This window comes from Falco punctatus, assembly GCF_963210335.1.
Source record: "Falco punctatus genome assembly, chromosome: 2".
NCBI lineage: Eukaryota > Metazoa > Chordata > Aves > Falconiformes > Falconidae > Falco > Falco punctatus.
Window position 1 is genome coordinate 2,665,241 of NC_137581.1, and position 21,372 is coordinate 2,686,612.

General features: G+C 61.3%; 1 protein-coding gene across 8 annotated transcripts; it reads left to right on the top strand.

The window, feature by feature from the left end:
* The first annotated feature begins 478 nt into the window (after positions 1-478).
* On the top strand, positions 479-21,284 carry NUMA1 (nuclear mitotic apparatus protein 1). Of its 8 annotated transcripts, none has more exons than XM_080375750.1 (25): positions 1,425-2,461; positions 4,704-4,776; positions 5,360-5,448; positions 7,108-7,187; positions 7,884-7,966; positions 8,047-8,127; positions 8,450-8,534; positions 9,239-9,350; positions 9,753-9,913; positions 10,601-10,718; positions 12,173-12,290; positions 12,652-12,792; positions 13,005-13,127; positions 13,625-15,253; positions 16,800-16,868; positions 17,001-17,111; positions 17,193-17,662; positions 17,793-18,003; positions 19,206-19,455; positions 19,566-19,696; positions 19,806-19,982; positions 20,314-20,418; positions 20,512-20,568; positions 20,668-20,832; positions 21,076-21,284. In XM_080375750.1, exons 2-25 carry the CDS (start codon positions 4,735-4,737, stop codon positions 21,100-21,102), a joined length of 4,635 nt encoding a protein of 1,544 aa, XP_080231876.1. In that variant the 5' UTR covers positions 1,425-2,461; positions 4,704-4,734; the 3' UTR covers positions 21,103-21,284. The 8 variants fall into 8 exon arrangements, with proteins under 8 accessions (XP_080231872.1, XP_080231876.1, XP_080231875.1 ...); XM_080375749.1 differs by having other exon boundaries at positions 17,193-17,411; positions 17,505-17,662; positions 20,668-21,284; XM_080375746.1 differs by lacking the exon at positions 1,425-2,461 and adding an exon at positions 479-1,413 and having other exon boundaries at positions 20,668-21,284.
* The last annotated feature ends 88 nt before the right edge of the window (positions 21,285-21,372 follow it).

A 21,372-nucleotide genomic window follows, 5' to 3' on the forward strand; every position in this document is an offset into this window, starting at 1 on the left:
GAGCCCCGGCCCCTCCGCCTCGCAGGGACCCCTCGCAGGATCCCCTCGCAGGATCCCCTCGCAGGATCTCCTCAGAGGGACCCTCACAGGGACCCCTCACAGTAAGCCCTCGAAGGGACCACTCACAGGATCCCCTTGCAGGGACACCTTGCAGGATCCCCTCACAGCAACACCTCACAGGGACCCCTCACAGGATCCCCTCGCAGGGACCCCTCACAGGGACACCTCACAGGATCCCCTCACAGCGACACCTTGCAGGATGCCCTCACAGGATCCCCTCGCAGGGACCCCTCAAAGAGACCCCTCAGAGGGACACCTCACAGTAAGCCCTCGCAGGGACCCCTCACAGGATCCCCTCGCAGGGACCCCTCACAGGATCCCCTCGCAGGGACCCCTCACAGGGACACCTTGCAGGATGCCCTCACAGGATCCTCTCACAGCAACACCTCGCAGGATCCCCTCACAGGGACCCCTGACAGGGACACCTCACAGGGACACCTTGCAGGATGCCCTCACAGGATCCCCTCACAGGATCTCCTCACAGGGACCCTCACAGGGACCCCTCACGGTAAGCCCTCGCAGGGACACCTGACAGGGACCTCGCATCAGTGCCCGCCCCGTGCCCGGCCCAGAGGCCATGGGCAGACCCTGGAACACCGGAGGGTCCCTCTGACCATCAGGAAACGCTGCTCCCTGCGCGCGTGCCCGAGCCCTGGCAGCAGCTGCCCACTTTATGCGAAACGGTAAAGTCGGTCACGGAGAAAAGCTAAGACTGGATTTGAAGTTTAGCCCCTCCGCCTCACGCCCGGTCCCGTATCGGCCTGGAGCCCCCCCCTCGTGTCCCCGTACCCTCACTGGGGCTCCCCTTCCCGCGGCTTCACGCCGGCCCCGGTCCTGCTGCAGGGGGCCCCGCGGGTGTCCCCGAACCCGCCGCGGGAGCGCCCCCCCCCCCCCCGCGCCGTTGCCATGCAACGTTCTCCCGGCGTTCCAAGCGGCTAAGGCGAGACTCGGGCCGCGCACAGCGGCCGCTGGGATTTGTAGTCCCCCCCGTCACTCTCGCACCCGCCGCGCGCTCCGCCCCGGCAGCAGCCAATGGTGAGGCGGCGGGGGCGGGCCCTGGTATTTCAACCGCAGCGGCGGCAGCTGGGGCTCAGTCCGCGGCTCGCCGGGCGGCTGTTCCCGTCTTGTTCCGGCGTCGGCGGGGTCTTGGCCGCTCTGCCGCTGGGGCTCCGTGGAGGGCCCCCTGGCCGTCGCTGCCGTGTGCCAGCCCCGCACCGAGCACGGCTGCGAGCCATGTGGGCGCTTTGCCGGAGGAAGACCTGAGCCTACAGCCTGCCCGCAGCCGTGTGCCCGGCTGCCGCGGCCCCTTCCCCGCGCCGTCCCCGGCTGACCGCGGCTTCACCTCCCCAGCCGGTAAGAAAAGCTTCGGGGCGAGTCCCGCTCGGTCCGCGTGGCCAGAGCCCTGCGGCGGCTCCGAGCCGGGGTCCTGCCGCGCCGCGTTCTCACGTCTCGCCCGCCCGCGGCCGATCCTCCGTCTCCGGCCGAGCTCAGCGGGGTCCCTTTTCCCGGGAGGCGGGGGACCCAGCTGGGGTACTGTGGCCCCTGGGGGTCTTCCTTCAGTTCCCGGCTGTTTGCGCACACACGCACACCCTCTGCTTTATCCAGCGGTGTGTGATGGCCGTGGCCCCCCGGGGCTGCTCCTGCTGCCCCTGGAGCCGGTTTAGAAGAACTTTCTCCGCTACCTGCAGGGTACGGGCCCCTCGCCGGCGTGCTTGGGGCAGCGCCATCCTGTGGCCTCAACCAGCCTCGGGCTTCCCAGACGCTCCAGGGGTGGCTCCCGAGGGCCCCCGGCGAGGGCCAGGTGTCCCTCCCTCGGCCGCTCCCTGCCAGCGCTGAGCGGCAGCTGGGTCGCTGGGTGCAGGCAGGGCTGTGGCAGCTGCCGCTCTGGACCGAAGGCAGGGGTCCCGCAGCGCCCCGGGCCGGCTGCTGACTGTGGCATCCGCCGGCGGCGGGTTGCGGCGCTGCTCCGGGGGTGAATCCGCAGCCGCTTGGAGGCGGGGGGGAGTTTCTTGGGAATCAGCCGTGCTGTGGCTGCAGCCAGGTTAGCAGGAGCCGGGGGGGAACGTTGGCAGCGGGGCCCCCAGCACCCTTCCCTGCCGAGCGGCCGGTGCTGCCGCTGCGCTGGGGCCAAGGGCAGGGCTGTGCCAGCCCCGCCAGCCTTCCGTCAGCCGGGGCGCGGGCAGCGAGCGCGGCTGAAGCGCCGCGGCCCTTTCCCCGCGGCTGCCGGGCGGCGTTCCGCGCTGTGCGCCTTTAAGGAGCGCGGCCGGGGCGCGGTGACGTGGGTGACACAGGGCCAGGGAGGGCAGCCGCCGCCTGCCAGCCCCGCCGAGGAGAAGCACAACAACTTCTGTGCGTGGCCGCCGGCTGCCAGCGCTCATGGATTCAACCCGGCACGCCCCCGGTAAGGCGCCGACGAAGACTTTATCCCGCTCCCTCGTTTGCTTGCGGCGGGGCAGAGGCTCACCGTCTCCCGGTGCGGAGCCGCAGCGTGCGGCTCCCGCCCCGGTGCGCCGTGACCCCTGCGCTGTGACTCCCCGACTCGCATCGGGGCGCGGGCGCGTCCCTCCGGCGGGAGCCGCGGGGCTGCGCAGCGCCGTGTTCGGGACCGAGCGGGCGCTGGCGGGGGGCGGCGAAGGACGATGCCGCCAGGGCCGCCGCGGCTCGTTCCCGGCTCCCGTCCCCCGCGGCCCCTTCCGCAGGGCCGGGGCTGGGAAGCGCCCGCAGCAGCTGCCGCGCTCGGTGCGGGTGCAGCGGGCTCCCCGCCGCTGCCCCTCTGCTGCGGCCTGGATCCGGGCAGCGCCGGCGGCACGGGCCGCGGTGGTGGCGCTGGCCGAGCGCTCGGGGCGGCTGGTGTCGGCAGCGACGGGCCGGGCTGTGGCGAGGGCAGGAGCGGGCCTCTCGCTGGGCGCCGGCGCTCCCGCAGACTGGCGCGGGTAGCGCCCAGCGCGGCGCTGCCCGGAGCGCTCGGCAGGATGCGGCCGTCCCTGGCGGGAGCTGGCGTTCAGGGCGCGCGTTTCGCCAGGGAGGTTCGGGAGGGCTTTGGGGGAGAGGCCCCGGCCCGGGCGTGCTGCCCCCCTGGCTGTGGGGCCGAAGGGGCGCTGCGTGCCGAGGGGCCGTGTGCCACGGCTGCGGGGGAGAGGAACTGGTTTTCAGCCAGATTGCAGGGAGGACCTGTCCTGCCGAGGATCCTGCGCTCCCCAGCCGAGCTGACAGAGGCAGTGGGAGCTCCGTGTCCCCCAGAGCCGTTGTGGCTGTAATGTGCTGGGTGTTCCCGGGAAAAGCTGTGGATCCCAGGCAGGCTCCTGGCCCGTCAGGGTGCAGCACGGGGCAAGGAGCTGAGGAGCACCCTCCCCATCTGGGTGATTTTTGGTGGGGGCCCTGCTTGGCCTCTGCCGCTGTTCAGGTCTGTTCCCACCAGCTCCCTTGCCGGGAGGACTACCTCGGTGACACTGGGGATGGCCAGCATGGAGGTGGAGGTGGCCAGAGAGTGCCTGGCAGCGATCCCCCATCCTGGGAACAGTGGGAGGGCTCATCCCCACCCCCATTCAGTGCAGCAGTGCCTGGGGGCTCCCCCCACCCCTGGCAGGTGGCTCTCCTTAGCACTGGTGTCAGTGGGAAGGGGAGCTGGCAGTGCTCAGATGGCTTGGCTGCTGCCTCACCGGGCTTATTTTGGGCCTGGTGACCTTTGCAGGCTCCTTCCAGCCCCTGTGGCTGTGTCCTGGCCGGGGGCAGAGTGGGCAGCCAGCCTGCCCCCTGAGGGGTCCCAGCAGCCGGGTGGTGGGGGACGAGGGAGCCCTGGTTCCCACCCTGCTGGCATTTTGGGGGCCAGTGGCCACGCAGCTGGGAGGACAGCAGAGCAGCTTTGGGCAGTACCGCGGTGGGAGCTCAGCCCCTTCCTGGGTGGGCAGGGCCAGCTCCAGGCCCCCAGCAGCCTGGGTTCCCTCCTCTTTCTTTTTCTAAACTTCCTTCTGCTGTGAGGTCTGCGGGAGATCCCTCTGCCTGCCGAGGCCTGGCAGGCCGTGCTCTCTGTGGCTCCCACTGCGCTCCTGGCTGGAGCTGGTTATCTTGCCTAGTTTGGGTGCTTGTTTGCCACTGATCCCTGGTCCCCCTCTGCTCCCCAGGGGCCACACCACAACTCGTGGCTGCCTCGTCCTGCTGGGGCAGGCTGCCTCTTTGCACAGCACTGGGGGATTTTATTTTATTTCTTTCCCTGCTCTTGCCCATTCCACAGGACCACTGTGGCTGTTGGTACGGCATCCCTACAGTGCTTTTAAATGTCTCTTAAAAGAACCCAGCAAAGTTTGGGGGGGGAGGGGGGGAAGGAGCCGTGGCAGGAGGTGCCAGTGATGAGGAGCCTGAGCAATGGTTTTCCTTGAGCCTTGCTCATTGGGATCCCGACCTCCAGGGGTAAATCCCGGGGGGCTGTGGGACAAGGACCTGGCTGCTGCTCGGCAGTGCTGCTTCCTGCTCGGTGACTGCTGAAAAGCAGGAGGGTGCCGGCTGCTTGCCTCCGTGCAACCCACAGCCAGCCAGGCACAGAGGGAGTGCCCGGTGCTGTGTGCAAGCTATGTATTAATGTAATTACTATGTTTGGCCTTAATTGCCTCACACCATCCCCCTCCCCCCTTTGTTGACATCCCTAGGTCTGGGCAGTGACCTGGCAGCCTTGCGAAGATGCCTCTTCACGAAGCGAGAGCCGCGGCTCTCCTTGCTTGGGTAAAGCCTCCCTCTCCTCCACCATAGCTTGCCCCATAGGGACATGGGACATGGTGCCTGGGTGGGTGCCAGCTGCCGCCGGCACCGGCAGCTCCTTGGGGGCACAATGTCTGGGCTGGTCAAGGGAGGGATTGTGGCTGGGGCAGGTCTTGGGGCAGCTGAGTCCTTGCTGTTCCTGGCCAGGTGGGTGTCTGCAGGAGAAGCCTTGCTCACTGTTCTTGTTGAGTAACTAGCAATGCCAGAACAGCTTGGTCTGGCTGTGGAAACTGCCTGGGAGTTGGAGCTGAGCTGGAGCAGGCAGCAGGCTTGGGATGTAAGCAGCAGCTGGACCATGAAGGGGCTGTTGGGTCTGCCTTGCAAATCAGTGCTTTGCCAGAGCAAAACATTGCAGCGTGATATGAGACCTGTGCCAGCCTGTCTGGCTGTGGGGATTGTGTTCAGCTTTTGCCTAGGCCAGGCAGGGATGGTTGGGAGGGCTGGCTTTGCTGTCACATGCAGACCAATCTTGTTGTCTCCTGCCAGGGGTGTGAGGTAGCATAGTGCGGTGTGGTGTTGTCTTCTGACTGTCTTCACCTCTTTCTAGCTGAACAGCACAAAAGCCTGTACTCATCACCTTGATGATCTGTCACAGCTCCAGGACTGCAGTGTCTTCATCAGAATCATCAACAAAATGTGAGTATGGGGAGCTGGGGAGCACTCTTTAAGCTGCCTGGCTTGTCTGAAAGGTGGCAGTGAGCATGCTTGGGGCTGCATCCCAGAGCCATGGCCTTGGCCTCCAAGAGCCTCTGGCTGCAAGTGTGGTCCCTGTCTGGCAGGGTGGGAGTGGGAGTCCTGGGATCTTCCTCCTCTGGCAGACCTGATGCTGGATCTCCAGCTCCTCTGTGAAGTTCCAGCAAAGCACAGCACCCGCATAAGCAGCACTTTCTGCCAGGCGTGTTCTGAAGCCCGCTGCAATGAAACACAGGGCTTGTGCCTTCACACTGTGGCTCCTTCGTGCATAAACCCACCATGCATGGGATGATAAGCCTTTTGGGCTGCCCTGCTTGGCAGCCTCCCTGTGTAGATAATGTACTGCTTCTGAGTATGATACAGGCATGACAGAGCCTGCTTGCTCTGTCCTGGGACCTGTGGTGGGATAAATGCTTCCGTCAGGAGCTGTGTCTGTTGCCTGTGAGCCAGGGCAATTGAAACCTGCAAGCCACAATGGGCATCAGAGGACTGAGTGTGTAATAGGACTGAGCATGCTTTGCTCCAACTGTGTGTTGTTAATGAGCTGGTGAGGCAAACTGGGAGGGTCTGAGGCTGCCGAGTGTGGCATTGCTTTCAAACCCTTCTGGTGGGAGGCTCTGTGGGAGCCTGTCTACTCTAATTGCCTCCTGAGTGGTGTAAGGAGAGCCTGCTGGGAGTGGGGGTCTGCTTGTGGTGGGTGGGGTGGAAGGAGCTGTCTGCACTGGGGGTATATTTAGTGAGACCTGGTTGATCTCCTGGGCCTGCGCTCTAGCTCAGGTTAGTGAGATCACCAGCGGTGTGTGCTCACTAAAGAGGCCTGACTACAGCTTGATAAGTGGGGCAGACACTGTGGCAGCTGGCTGAGCTGCGGAGCTCCCCACAGCTCCAGGGGATGGGCTGTGGGAAATCCATGAGGATGAAAAATCCTTGTGCCAGCCCCTTCCCTGGGCCAGGTCCCTGCTTTCAGTATTCAGGGAGTAACTGTAAGTACCAAAGTGGTGCTGGTTGAGCACAGCTGGCACAGGTTATAGGCACATGGTTTCTGAGCTGGTGGCTGTTTAGGAAGAGTGTAAGCTCAAATAAGAGCTGCAAGAGGCAGCTACAAGCCCCCCCCTCTCCAGTGTGGGGTCCAGAGCAGTGACCTGGAAGGGAGAGGGGTTTGCGTGTCTCCAAAATGCTGTTTCCCACGAAAGGTGACACTTTGCGATAGCAAGTAAAACAACTGGCTCCATGCATGACCTCCCGTCCCCTGTGGTGCCTCCCTGCCTGGTGGGGATGCTGCCAGCTCCCGATGCTGAGGCTGGCAGGCAGAGGAGGAAGCGGTGGAGGCCAGCAGTGCTTGGACACATGCGCCAGGGGGGCTGGCTGCCTGTCTCAGGCCGTTCACCAAACACAGCCATGTTTGCCAGGGCTGCCAGGAGCGTCTGCTCCTGGGCATGGTGTGGTTGGCTTTTGCTTCACCACCCACCCTGGCATGGGGGCATAGGGCAGGCCAGCATCATGCCTCTTGCTCAGCAAGCTCTGCTGGGGGAGTGGGGGGAAAGGAGCACCATTTGTTTAATTCCTCGGCAAAGCATTAATGCAACCTGTACACTCTTCTAGCCACAGGAGCAAGGAGGGGGAGTCTGTGCTGGAGCGGCCACTGCCAGAGAGGATCTCCTTCATCTGTGGCTTCCTGGAGAGTAAGAGCTGTCCCTGGGGGAAGTGGCTGCCCCTGCTCGGTCTGATCTTGTGTCTGCAGGCTTCCCCCTTCCCAAAGTGACTCTCTGCTGCATTGGCAGCTTCGTGATGTGCAGGCAGGGCTGCCCTGGCCCTGCGGCAGCGTGTGTGAGGAAAGCTTCCCAACGGAAAGCCTTGCTAGAGCGCAGGCTTGATGCAAAGGACAGGGTGCCAGTGGCTACTCTGGTGATGCTGCTTTGGGGTGGTATTCCTAGCCCGGTGCCTGGCTTCAAGCTGCTCGCATTCCACGGGAAAACATAAAACTGAGCAGGAATCCTAGAAGGGTAGTCTTGCACTTTTGCTTGCCCTTTCCTGGAAGGGGAGACATTGTATCCCACCCTCCATAGATGTGACTCTGCTGGTGGTGGAGGAGCCAAAAGCACGAAGAGATGCTGAGGGTGAGGTGGGGAGGCTGGGACTGAGGGGGAAGTTGCCAGGGAGGGGAAAAAAGCCCATCAGACTTAATGGCAGAGGCTGAGCACTGGGGGCTTGGCTCTGGAGCCCAGCCCACCCTGCACCCCTTCTACCTGGGGATGCATCCTGGTGTCCCCCAGCCCAAACACATCACTTCAGGGGGTGGACATGTGCCACGGGCTGGCAGGCAGCATGCTTAGTGGTAGGGGCTCCTGTGTGACTGGGAATCCCGCTTCACATTGCAGAGTACTGCAAGCACAAACAGGCCGCGGAGAACCTGGTCTTGTCACATAAACTCCTGGAGGGAGAGGAGCTGGCGTTGGCCAAGGTAACTGCAGGGCACGCTTTATTCCTAGCTGGCACTGATGACTGACTTGGGGTTGGTGATGCTTACCTGCCTCGTTTCAGGTGACTGTGCTGCTCCTGTATTACACCTCCATGAGCTGCAAGAGCCCTGAGGAGTGGGAAGAGTTTGACTATGAGACCCAGGTAATCCCTTCTGTATTCCTGCTGTGGACCAGGGGTGTGGGGGGAAGCAGAGATGCCTTTTGGGGGGCCCTCTGAGACCTGCCCTCCTGTTCTGGGTTCCCTTGAAAGATGGTGTGGGATGGGTGCTGCAGTGCTGGCCAGGGCATCTGGGCAATCAAATGCTCTAACTGCAAGCGTGGGCACATGCCAGTGCAGGCACAGGCAGGCAGGGAGCTGCCTGTTGCCCCAAGGCTGCTGTGGTTGCTGCCTGGCTGGCCCCACTCTGCCCACGAACCACAGCTGCTGCAGCACAGCTGCTGACCCTGTGGCTCCTCTGACACAGGTTGAGCTGGCATCAATCCTCAAATTTGTGCTGGATAGTGAGGAAAGCCTGGATGAGAACCTGGAGATCTTTCTGCAGAGGAAAGGTGAGCACCAGGTCCTGGCTGCCTGTCCTGTGGCACCAGCCTGGAGTTACAGGCCAAGCCTTGTGCAGGCATAACAGGCACTGGGCATGTTTTTCTCCTGGCTGGCACCAGTGCAACAGCCTGATAAGATGGAGAGGTTAATGTGTTTGCTGTGGTGATGTCCAAATGCCAACTCTGAGTGGGACAGACAGTCCATAACCTTGCCGAGGGCAGTGCTGTGGCACACTGAGTGCTGAGCGCTGCTTGTATCTTCCTGTATGGCTCCTGTGCCAAAAGCACCAAACCGGCATGGATGACACTTTTCTAGAGCATAAAAACATTGTGGTTTTTCCCCTGTTTGTGCTGCTGTAGCTGCCAAGTCATAAAAGCAGCAACACCATCCAGATCCCCTCAGCCCAGGACTGAGTGCTGTCCCCTGTAAGCTCTTCTGTAAGAGCAGGGCTGCCTTATGCCTGCCAGGCTCTTCCCACTTGGCAGCATCCCAGCCTTTGTGGCACATGCTGCTTTTGCTGGAGGAGTGAGGCAGGTGGGATGTGTGCAGCTTTGTGGTGGGAGTGGAGTGCCGGGTCAGGGTTGTAAGGCAGGTTTATGGCTCCCTGGCCTGGAATTTGTTTTTTCCTGCGCACCTGGGATTTCAGCTGCTAAACCCTCCCTTCTGGTATTAATGTGAAGATCACAGCCTGCTTTTCGCTTGTGCTTTGCAGCACCGTTGTCTGCATCCAGCAGCAGCTCCGAGGAGCACTCCCTGCTGTCCTCCTTCCCACACAAGAAAGAACTGCGTTTTCTGGAGCTGAAGAATGTGTCCTCCTCAGATTCGTACGTCCTCAGCCTTTTGGCTGGCAGAGGGGGAGCAAGGGGAGGGAGGAACAAATGACACCTTCTGGGACCTGGAGATGCAGCTGGGCTGCACACTGACTTGACAGACCCTTTTCTGCCATGGTGTTGTCCTCTTCCAAACTGCTCAGGCTTGACATGGGGATGTATGGTGTGAGGTTGAGGTCGGGCTGTAATTGGCTCCTTTTAGCCCAGCTCATTTCAGCCTAATGGGCCCAGAGACTTCCCAGAGCAGCTTGTGGTCCTCCCCTGTCTGTCTTGGGGTGGGTTTGAAGTTATCACTGTGACCCCCTCTGAGATGGGGGAACCAGAGCGGGTTTGACTGTGCGGGGAGAGACATTGCCCTGTGGTCAGCCCTGCGTAAGTTAATGGTGTGCCTCTCAGCAGACCGCTGCCCAGCACACCGTTCTTGCCCGTGGGGGGAGTCATGCGGACCCCTCAGTTCCAGCTGCAACGCCTGAAGAAGCAACTGGCTTCTGAGAGACAGAACCGGGATGAGCTGGAGGTGGAGCTGGCAGAGAATCTCAAGCTCATTATGGAGAAGGGTCAGTTGCTAGTGAGCCATGGTGGGGTGTGGGGAGGGGTTTCTGGGGCTGAGACCTCGCCTGGTTTCTCTGACTGTATTATGGCTTTGACCCCACCACAGCTGTGCTTGTGCATGGTCCATCCTGCCAGACCCCAAGTGAGCACAGCTTGTGGCTTTGGGGCTTTTCTGCTTTCCAAAGCAGACAGGGCAGGTTGGGGTTTGCTGTGCCTGGCCCCGTGGTGGACCAAGGGGACCCTTCCCCGTTAATCTGGAGCCAACCATGATGCTGAAAGCCTTGCTGATGGGAGCCAAGACAGCTCTGATGCTGTTGTTGCAACTCTGAGATGGCTGTTGGTCCCCCTGCCAAATGATTTGGAGCAGGCTGGCAGGTGTAGGAGTCTTGCCATCAGCATCTAAAGCTGTCTCCACCCTGGGGTTTTCCCCAGATGAACATGGAGCCTCCAGGATCCTTCTTCCCTCTCCTATTCCCTTATATATCCTGGGCAGCAAGAGCCATGACTGAAGCAACACCCATGCTGAGCACCAGTGCTGGCAACCTGGCTCTTCCCTCTCCTGCTGCAAAGGTTTTCTAAGCAGCGGCTCCTCACCAGCTTGGAAGAAGGAAACGCATCCCCCGCTGTGCTGTTGGCGGGGTTCAGGTGACATAAAAAGATGGTAACTGGTCCTTTCTTGCCACCTTCCGCAGAGGCTCAGATCACCGTGATGCAGCAGCGGATTGATCACTTAGTTCTGCTCAACAAGAGGCAAACTGCAGACCAGCTGGAGCCAAAGGAAATGGAGGAGCTGAGGGAGAGGAATGAGAGGTAATCCAGGACGTCTGCTCCCTCCTGCTAGGCAGGTCCTTGTCACTCCCATGTCCCCAGGGTCTGTGTTTGTCTCTTTCCCCAGCAGTGCAGTAAATGGGTGAGGGCAAACCTTCCTCTTGTTCTCTGCCTCCTCTGCAGCTGCACCCTGGAGAGGAGATGGCTTTGGCAGCTGCAGAATCACAGAAGGGTTTGGGTTGGAAGGGACCTTCAAGACCAGCCAGTCCCACCCCCCGCCAGGGGCAGGGCCCCCTCCCCCCAGCCCAGGCTGCTCCCAGCCCCGTCCAGCCTGGCCTTGAGCCCTGCCAGGGATGGGGCACCCACAGCTGCTCTGGGCAGCCTGGGCCAGCGCCTCGCCGCCCTCACGGGGAAGGGTTTCTTCCTCACGTCCAACCTAAATCTCCCCTCTCTCAGCTTCAAGCCATTCCCCCCTGTCCCACCGCTCCCTGCCCTTGCCCAAAGCCCCTCCCCAGCTTTCCTGTCGGCCCCTCCAGGCACTGGGAGCTGCTCTAAGGTCTCCCCGGAGCCTTCTCCTCCCCAGGCTGCACAGCCCCAGCTCTCCCAGCCTGTCCCCACAGCAGAGGGGCTCCAGCCCTCTGACCAGCTCCGTGGCCTCCGACGGGCCCGCTCCGACAGGGCCGTGTCCTTCTGATGCTGAGGACCCCCGAGCTGGACGCAGCGCTGTGGGGGGTCTCAGCAGAGGGGCAGAGCCCCCTCCCTCGCCCTGCTGGCCACACTGCCAGCAGCGCAGCCTGGGGTATGTTTGGGCCAGCAAACACACTGTGCTTTGTGGTCAGGGCAGTTGCAGCCTGTAGCCTGTTTTTATTGCAGGGGGCAAGTCCCAAACCACACAGCATGTTCTAACACCCCACTCCCTACCCTAAACCCTGCATGGGAACAGGCATGCTTGTTATGGGAAAAGTGTGCTGCTAGCATGGGACTTGCCTGTCACTGAGGGCTCTAAGGCTGATACTAGAGCCACTTCCCCAGCTGCTGGCCTTCCAATTTGATCCAGTTTGTGTGGATCTGAACTGGGTGGTGTCACATGCTTGAATTCTGTTGCCTGTCACACTGCATCCTGGTCTTTGCCCTGTCCCTGTGCAGCAATGTGTTTACTTGGGAAGGATGCCTAGCCTCTGCCAGTAGGTGCCATGCCTTTTTGTTTTGTCCTTTCCTCACTTATTTCACTTTGCAGAGAGGTGACCGGAGTCCTGCAGCGGCTTCTGCCCTCAGTTCAGAGCAGTCAGGCTCCTCCAAAGCACAGACATTGCTTGTCTCTGCTCCACTTGATGACGTATTGTGACCCAGTCTAGAGCTGAATTTATGGTAGTTTTGCACCATGGCACAGAGATACCTTTGTACTTCAGCAATGTTCAGCAGCATTGGTTCCCAGCGGTGTCCTCACCTGCCTTGGGCTCACACCCCTTGTTTTAACTTTGGCTCCTCTCCCACAGCCTCACGGTGCGCTTGCACGACACCCTCAAGCAGTGCCAGGACTTGAAGACTGAAAAAGGCCAGATGGAGCGGAAAATCGACCAGCTCTCTGAGGAGAACGGGGACCTTTCCTTCAAGGTGCAGGATGCTGTGTCCTCTCCCTGTCCCCATAGCCTAGTCATTTGTGATGGGATGCAGGAGGAAGGATTTGATGGCAGTGATGGCTGCTGGGTTGCTTATAGCTCTGCCACTGGCCTCGTGACCTTGACCAAGTGACTGAGTCTGCTCTGGGCTCCAGATCCTGATCTGAAGGGGAACCATGGTGGGGAAAAAGAGGGGCTAGGCAGAGCTGCTGGCATGCAGTGCTGGTCCAGGGCATGAGCACCCAGGACCTGGAATGCCTGTGGATGCTGCAGTGCTTAGTGCTTAGAAGAGGGCAGCTGGGCAGTGTGGGTGCTCTCTGACCCTCCTCTGGGATAAGTTTTTTTTCTCTTTGTAGCTGCGGGAGATTGCCAGCCGCATGGCCCGGCTGCAGGAAGCCCTGAATGAGCTCTCGGAGGAGCACAACGTGACCCTGGCACAGTCGCGGGTAAAGCAGGGACAGCTGGAGAATGAGCTGTGTGCTTCCCTGCAGGAGAAGGTGAGGGGGTTCTGCCTGGGTGGTGAGTGCCTCCTGCTCTTGCTACTCCTGGGAAGGGTTCCCTGCCATGCGACAGGCTGCTGCCTTCCCCGTGAGGAGAGAAACCCTGATCTTGCCAAGACTCGGTGTCAATTTAAAGCTGGGTGACTGTGCCTCTCCTTGCTTGGTTCCCTTGTGTTGCACTGTGCTCTATCCCATGTCTCTGTCACCAGAAATACTTGGAAGAGAAGATTGAGATTCTCCAGGGGAAGATTTCTGTGCTGGAGGACCAGCTGGCCAAGCTGGAGGACTGCAGCACCCAGGAGAAGGGAGAGGTCATGGGTGACATACTGAAGGTACGGCTGGGTCTTGAGAGAGCCTCTGGCTCCCACAGCGAGGGCAGGCAGTCCTGGGATGCAAAACTAGCTGGAGGGAGTGGCAGGTGCTGGAGGAATGCACGGCAAAGCCATGCAGGGCAGAGCCAGCTGCTCTCTGCTGTTGGATGGGGGTTGTGGGGCTGAGCACACTGTGGGGAGCCCCTTTTGTGCTGAATTTAGAAATACTGCTCCTGGGTAGCTGCTGGCACCCCCAGCCTCCCATAGCAGTGATCTGTTGTGGAGGGGGTGGCTCTGCATGGTGGGAAAAGACTTCTGGTTTGAGAGAGCAGAGTGGCCCAAGGCTAAGGGGAAGGTGGGGTGTGTTGGGGTGCACTGGGGGTGCTGGGAGGGCAGGCAGGTGCCAGGCAGCTCCCATTGGGATGCAGTGCATGGTTCTCCAGTGAGAGTGTAGGATGCAGCTCAACTAACACCTGTGTGTGTGTGTTTTTTCCCCTCCCTCCTCTTTGCTCTGCCAGCTGGAAGAGCTGAAGCAGGAGGTATCCAGCCTTGTCACTAAAGAGGCTGAGCTCCAGGCCACCATCCTGCGGCTGGAGGAGGAGAAGCAGCAGCTGAGTGGCCTTGTTGCCAGCCTTCAGAGCTCCCTCTCTGAGAGCCACCAGGCCAGGGAGAGGCTGGTGCAGGACCTGCAGGCATGGGAGGCCAGCGAGCCCAGCAGGCAGCAGGAGCGGGAAGCGGAGGCAAAGAAACTGTCTAGGGAGTTGACCCTGCTGAGTACCAGGCTGGAGGAGTCACTGCGGGAGATGGCACGCCGGGAGGAGGAAGCTGAATGCTTGCGTCAGGAGGTGGAACGGGCCAAGGCAGACTGTGCTGCTGAGCGAGCCTGTAAGGCAGAGCTGGAGGAACAGCTGCAAAACTCCCTCAACGAGCAGAGGGTGCACCAGAAGGAGCTGGCCCGATGCTGGGAGCTGATGAAGGAGAAGGATGGGGAGCTGGATGAGCTCCGCCAGAAAAACATCTCACAGGATGAAGAGCTGAGGGACCTGCAGAAGACTGTCAGCGAGCTGAAAGGAGAGCTTTCTTTGGAGATGGCCAAGGAGCGGGTGCCCAAAGGGGACAAACTGCAGGGATTCTCAGAGGCCACCCAGAGCAGGGATGTGGAGGGGGACAACATCAAGGCTACCTGCTCAAAAGAGATGTCCCTCAAAAGCTTGGAGGAGAAGACTCATGACAGGGAGCAGGAAGCTGGCTTGAGCCAAGACCTTTACCAGGGGAAGCTGAAGGAGAGCCATGTGCTTAGTTTGCAAGTGGAGGAGCTGGAGCAGCAGGAGGCTACGGCCACCCTGGAGCGAGTGGAAGCCAAGGCGGAAATAGCAGAGGCTTTGAGGGAAGCAGCCCAGCAGCAGGAGAAGGCATTGGAGCTGCAGAAGGAACTACAAAAGGGCAGGGAGCGGACCCAGAGCGAAACAGCTGTCACAGCTGCTGAGAAGGAGCTGGCATCCCTCTCTTCTGCAGGGCAGGAGAAAGGCTGGTCAGAGGAGAGCTGGAAGGAGGAGCTGGAGAAGCAGCGGTTGACTATCAAGGCTCTGAAGAGAGACCAACATTTCCAGAGAGAGCGGGAGGACAAGCTGCGTCAGGAGGTGCAGGTCTGCCAGGACAAGTGCCTCCAGAAGGAGCAGCAACTTGCTGCCCTGCAGCGGGAGTTTAACAGTGCCCAGGCGGAGCGTGCCTCCCTGGAGAGCCAGCACTGCCAGGAGCTGGAGCAGAGGGCGAAAACCCTGGCTGCTCTACAAGCAGAGCTGGCAAAGGCCAGGCTGGAGGCGACTGAAGTGCCATCCCTGTGGGAGCGGTTAGCAGAGCAGGACTGGGCCAACCAGCAGCTGCAGGCAGAGGCAGCAGAGCAGGCGGCACGGCTGGCAGGGCTGCAGCAGGCTGAGGAGACCCGGAGCCGTGGGCAGCAGTGGCTTGAAGCGGAGCTGGGCCGGTTCATGGAGCAGCACACGCAGAATATGAAGCGGCTGCAGGAGCTGGCAGCCAGCAGTCAGCAGGAGGCTGAGGAGGTATTGCGCAAGTTCGAGATGAGGACTAAGGAGTATGAGACCAGCCAGGCAGTGGCTCTGCAGGAGAAGAGGAGGATGACTGCTCAGGTAGGGGCTCCTGCAACTGGGTGGGCTGGGGGTTGGGGGAGCTCCCCAGGAAAATGGGTATGTTTGGTCTTCTGCGCACACCTGAATCGCAGAAGGGTTTGGGTTGGAAGGAACCTCACAACCACCCAGGCCCCCTCCCCCCAGCCCAGGCTGCTCCCAGCCCTGTCCAGCCTGGCCTTGAGCCCTGCCAGGGATGGGGCACCCACAGCTGCTCTGGGCAGCCTGGGCCAGCGCCTCGCCGCCCTCACGGGGAAGGGTTTCTTCCTCACGTCCAACCTAAATCTCCCCTCTCAGCTTCAAGCCATTCCTGCCCACTCACGAGGGTGCCCATGGCTTGGCATGGCTTCTTGTTCTCATGCTTCTGGTGTGGCCATGGGGCATGTGGCAGGCAGTGCACCAGCGCTGACCGGCTGCCGAAAGTATCCAGGGCTCCTTGACAAAGGATCATTTGTCCTGTGGTACCTTGTCCACAGAGAGAAAGGGATTTGGGGGGAGCTGGGGCACCCTGTTCCTTCTGGGTTTTCCCACTCTCTTGAACTGAATTTCAGCTTGTCACCCAGTTGGCAGGAATGGCTGCTGCTGGGAGGAGGGGGCTGTGTTCCCAGACAGGGTGGTCCAGATGTGGCCAGAGGTGGGTTGCTTTACAGCAGCATTGATCTCAGACAGAGCATGGGTTAGCACTTGGGGAAACAATGCTGGAAAAGTCCCATTTCTCTGCCCAGGGACCCTGCAGAGGCCTCGTGGCTGTGACTGGGGTGGGTTGGGGGCTCCCTGAGCATCCCCCAGAGCAGGGAGAGCCTGGCTGGGCGGGAGCTCTCAGCAGCCAGGGTCTGGCAGCCATCTCCCCTTGCTGAGACCGACAGCTGACCCATGGGACTGCAGCTTGCAGGCATCCAGGCAGTGAGCACACCCACTGCTGAAGGATTTATGAGCTGCCTGCTCCTGCTGTGTCTGGGGGCCTGGCAGGGTCTCCTGGCTCTTCCATGGTGTCACATCCCACGTGTCTGTCAGGACAAGCTGCCAGCAGCCACTCCCCACTTATGAGCCACAGAAGCATCCCCTTGGGGCTAGGATGCCTCCCCTTGAGTTGGCACAGGCTCCCCTCAAGTTGCATGGCTTGAGGCTTGGCACAGAGGATGCCCACATTGGGATGAGCCTCCTGCTTTTACCCTGATAACAAACAGCTGGCAGTGGAGATGCCTGCTCTGGCAACTGGTTATTGCATAACTGCACTGGCTTCCCTCGCCCTTCGGCCTAAAGGGGTCTCAGCTTTGCTTCCAGTGCACCGCTGCTCCTTACGCTTGGGTAGCGCAAGCCTCCTCCCTGCAAAGACTAACATGGAGCAGCTGTGTTTGCCTGCCTCAAGTGTGGTACCTGCAGTACTGGGAGTTTGCTCCGTGAAGGTACAGCTGAACAGCCCCCCGGGGCAGGAAACCTCCGGTGTCCTGCTCCCGGAGCTGGAGGGGAGGGACATGCTCCTCCACTGGAAGATTGTAGGTGGGAGTCTTGTGCCTGGAGCTGGTCTAACTGACCCATACTCTTTCAGGTGGAGGAGCTGAATAAAAAGCTGACCCAGCACAAGAAGGCTGTCCAAACCCAGGAGCAGAGAGTTAAGGTAAACGGGGACCAAAATCCTGCAGGGCTGAGCTCTTGGCCAGCCCTGGAGCTGTTGGTGGCTCTCCAGGGGCTTCAGCTGGGTGAGGCAGGGGTGTGGGTGCCTCTAAGGCAATTTCTTCCCTGCCCACAGGTGCTAGAAGGGGAACTGCAGGCAGAGGCCACCCGCCAGCAGGAGAAGGTGGCAGAGCTTCAGGCACAGCTCACCCAGAAGGAACAGGCAGCCAAGCACTACAAAGAGCGGGTATGGCAGGGGCTGGCATGGCCCTGCTGCCCCCATGCCCCCTGAGGAAGCTTGATGGGTTTTCTCTCCTTGACATCCTAGATGGAGAAAGCAAAAATGTGCTATGATGCAGTGAAGCAGCAGAACCAGGATCTGGCAGAGAAGCTGAAGGCCATGGAGCAACTGCAGAAAGAGAATGTGGAGCTGCGGATGGAGTCAGAGAGGTTGGCCAAGGAGCTGGAGCAGAGCATCCTGCAGGTCAAGGAGTCAGAACTGAGCTGCCAGAACCTCACCAGCCAGGTCTGCAGTCTGGAGGCTCAGGTGGGCACAGCACAGCAGGACTCCACACCCTTCCTCCTCCTCCCCTTTGTTGCTGGCTCTCTGAGGATCCATCCCTTCCTCCTTCCCATCCAGGTGGAGCTTGCCAATCAGCAGCTACAGGAGCTTGGCAAGTTCCAGGGGGCAACAGACACGCTGAAGGGCCAGGAGACTTTCTGCCAGAACCCTGCTGATCTCAGCACTGACAGCCTTGACCTCAGTGGTGGTGGAGAACAGGCACTTAATGCCACCAGGTACCAGCACACTGCAGCTCAGCAGAGGTCGTCCTGCTGCCAGCATTGCTAAACCCCAGTGTCCCCAGTTCTTGCTGTTCCCTGAGGGCTTGGTAAGCCTGTCCATGCTGCTGTCATGCCCCATCTGCAGGAAGGCTGGCTGCCCACAGCTGGAGGCCTCGGTGCCACCAGGCAATGAAGAGTCACTGGCGTCCAAGCAGCTGCCCCGCAAGGCAGAATCCCTGGAGAGCCTCCACTTGGCTCCTCGCCACAGCCACAGGCAACTCCACCTGGGGACCAGTGCCCACTCCCTGGGTGACCTCTCGCTTCACTCCGGGGACAAGACCCCACCGACCTTGAAAGTGAGCGGTGGGTCCCCTGGGTGTGGGGCAGGACGGGGATCCCCTGCAGAAAGAGATATGGTTTGCTGTGCCCTGCAGCCCAGGGCTCACTGGGGACTGGAGGGAAAGACAGGGGGTGGCTTGGGGGAGCTTACTTCCAATGCTCTTGCAGTTGGCTGGGGCTGCAGCCATCACTGGGCCACCCCGAGGAAGCCTGAGCTGCTGTGGGGCTCTTTGTGCCCCCTATGTGCCCTTGTGCCGAGGACCGCTCAGCCCTTCAGAACCCGTGGCGTGGCAGCTGAGTGGGCAGTGCGAGAGGACAGGGGGTCCCAGGAGGTGCAGCCTTTTATCCGCTTCCTCCCCTCTGCCTCTCACCCCGTGGGGCAGCAGCCAAGCAGCTGCAGGGCACAGCACCCCAGGGGTGCTCCAGCCCCGGGCAAGGGCGGCTCTGGGATGGGCTACGGGCTTTGGTGCCTGGGTGTTGGGGTGGGGGGGCAAGCCCTCATGTCAGTGCAGGCTGGGGGATGAAAGGATGGAGAGCAGCCCTGCCAAGGACTTTGGGGTGCTGGGGGATGAGAGACTCAGCATGTCCCTGCAGTGTGTGCTCGCAGCCCAGAAAGCCACCTGTGCCCTGGGCTGTGTGGCCAGCAGGGCGAGGGAGGGGGCTCTGCCCCTCTGCTGAGACCCCCCACAGCGCTGCGTCCAGCTCGGGGGTCCTCAGCATCAGAAGGACACGGCCCTGTTGGAGCGGGCCCGTCGGAGGCCACGGAGCTGGTCAGAGGGCTGGAGCCCCTCTGCTGTGGGGACAGGCTGGGAGAGCTGGGGCTGTGCAGCCTGGGGAGGAGAAGGCTCCGGGGAGACCTTAGAGCAGCTCCCAGTGCCTGGAGGGGCCGACAGGAAAGCTGGGGAGGGGCTTTGGGCAAGGGCAGGGAGCGGTGGGACAGGGGGGAATGGCTTGAAGCTGAGAGAGGGGAGATTTAGGTTGGACGTGAGGAAGAAACCCTTCCCCGTGAGGGCGGCGAGGCGCTGGCCCAGGCTGCCCAGAGCAGCTGTGGGTGCCCCATCCCTGGCAGGGCTCAAGGCCAGGCTGGACGGGGCTGGGAGCAGCCTGGGCTGGGGGGAGGGGGCCCTGCCCCTGGCGGGGGGTGGGACTGGCTGGTCTTGAAGGTCCCTTCCAGCCCAAACCCTTCTGTGATGTCTGGATTTCCCCCTCCTTGAAACAGGCCAAGACTGAGCAACTGGACAGTGCTGACATCTCCTGTACCACCTCAGCAGCTCAGCCCCCAAATGCTGCTCCTGGCACCTCCACAGGGTCTCTCACCAGCATCCCCTCCCAGGAGGCCCTCATCAAGCAGGAAACCTCCTCCGCACAGGAGGCCCCCAGCAATCCAGCACTGTTGGGCCTCCCCGGCTACCGGCCGGTCACTTGCAGTTCTGCCAGGCAGTTGCAGAGCGGGGACAGCTCCAGCCTTGGTGCGTGTGGGCAGGGGGGCTGGCTGGGCTGCTGGCTGGGCAGGCTTGGCTTGGGGTGGCCACTTTTTGCCTGGGATCCCCACCTCAGCCTTCTCTGCTTTTGGGTTTAGACCGGAGCAACATCTACCTGGGCCCATGCCAGGATGAGCCAGAGCAGCTGGACTGGCAGCGCATTGCAGAGCTGCAGCAGCGTAACCAGGCCTGCCCGCCCCACCTGAAGAGCTGCTACCCCCTGGAGAGGGTAAGGTGGGGCAGCAAGTGGGCTGCTCCTCTGCCACATTGGGGCTTAACTGCCCACAGGAAAGGGCATGGAGAGCATTGGTGACGACACCTCTGCATTTCCTCCCCAGACCTTCAGTGGGACCATCACTGATGAGCAGGTGAAGACTGGTGACCCAGAGGAGACACTGCGACAATTCAGCATGCAGCCCTCTCAGAGGGCCACTTGGCACAGCACCCTGGCTGGCAGCTGGCAGCAAAGGAAGCACCTCCTGGATGAGTCCTACCAGGAGACTGAAACTCCCCGGGTGAGCTGAGCTAAGCCTGTCACAAGTGTCCCAGCTGGTACACAACTTCCCTGGGAGCTGGGCTGGGGATGAGGGGCCATGAAGGCTGGTGGACAGCCACAGATGTTCTCCAGATGTTGAGGGGGTTGTTGGGCCACACCAGCAGTGGGACCTTCTGAGCTGGTGCCTCCCCCAGGGCAGAGCTGGCAGGTCTGAGCCTTCTGCTTTCCCCCAGGCTCTGTCCCCTCCCCACAGCTCTCCTCCTTGCTACCAGCTCCCAGGAAGGGTGACCAGGGCTCCTGTTCACCAGATGATGGTTCCAGCTTGTGTTTTCCCCCCATCTTTATTCTAGTCAAAGAAGTGGAGCAGCTGCTTCCTCCTGCCCCAGCCCCACAGGGAAGGCAGTGAGCCGTGCAGCTCTGAGGGCCCGAGCAACCAGCCAGGCCCCAGCGGGCAGGTGAGCAGCAGGGCCTGGAGCAGCCTGCTCTGGCAAGGAAAGGTGGGGGGGGGAAAAAGTCATGACCATCCTGTCCTGCACCTTCTTCCACAGGCTGAGAAGCATCAGCCACCCCAGGGCCCCAGCGAGCAGCCGGGCCCCAGCGGGCAGGTGAGTAGCAGGGCCTGGAGCAGCCTGCTCTGGCAAGGAAAGTGGGGAGGGGGAAAAAAGTCATGACCATCCTGTTGTGTTCTGCACCTTCTTCCACAGGCTCGAAAGCGCCAGTCGCTGGGGTTTAGCATCCTCAACACGCCGAAGAGGCTGGGGACCAGCCTGCTGCGCCGGGCGGGTTGGCAGCAAACCTCATCCAAGAAATCTGGCAGCAGCACCCGCCACTCACCCCGCATTGCTGCTGCCAAGGCCCCCAAGGACAAGGTAGGCACAGCCAACCCCCTGCAGCAAGCTCCCCAGCCTTCTGCAGTGTGGGGGGTTGTAAGGAGAAGCACATGCTCACCCCAGTGCCCCAAAACCCTGCCCTGGTCTCATGGAGGTAAGGGGGGGGACCAGTCCCTGCAGTGCCATGGAGGCAGCAGTGTCCAAGTGTGGGCACAGCCACCTCCAGGGCAGTGGCCATGGTTCACAGTCACTAATGTCTCCTCTCTGCTTTGTCCCTTCCAGCCCAGTCACCAAGAAAAGAAGTCCTGAGGTGCCCTGCCTGGGGGGGAAGTGTCTCCTATCTCCCCTGTGCTTGCTCTGCCCTGGACCCAGTCTGCACCCCCCCACTTCTCTCTGCCCGCCCAGCACTGTGGATACATCCCCAGGGGGGATGGGGCTAGACACTGCAAATTTTCTATTTGATAAAATAAATTGTATTTTTTTTTTCCTGCTCTGCATGTCCTAGGTCATGTGTGGCTGCTGGCTCCTACACCAGGCTGTAGGGTCAGCCAGGCCAGCAACAGGGCACCTGCGTGTGTC

Bases quoted from the DNA above. Each gene is read 5' to 3' on its own strand.
- NUMA1 (XM_080375746.1), top strand. From the start codon at position 4,735: ATGCCTCTTCACGAAGCGAGAGCCGCGGCTCTCCTTGCTTGG. The intron at 12,793-13,004 runs GTGAGGGGGTTC...CTCTGTCACCAG, and splicing joins GTGCTTCCCTGCAGGAGAAG to AAATACTTGGAAGAGAAGAT. The intron at 15,254-16,799 runs GTAGGGGCTCCT...ATACTCTTTCAG, and splicing joins AGAGGAGGATGACTGCTCAG to GTGGAGGAGCTGAATAAAAA.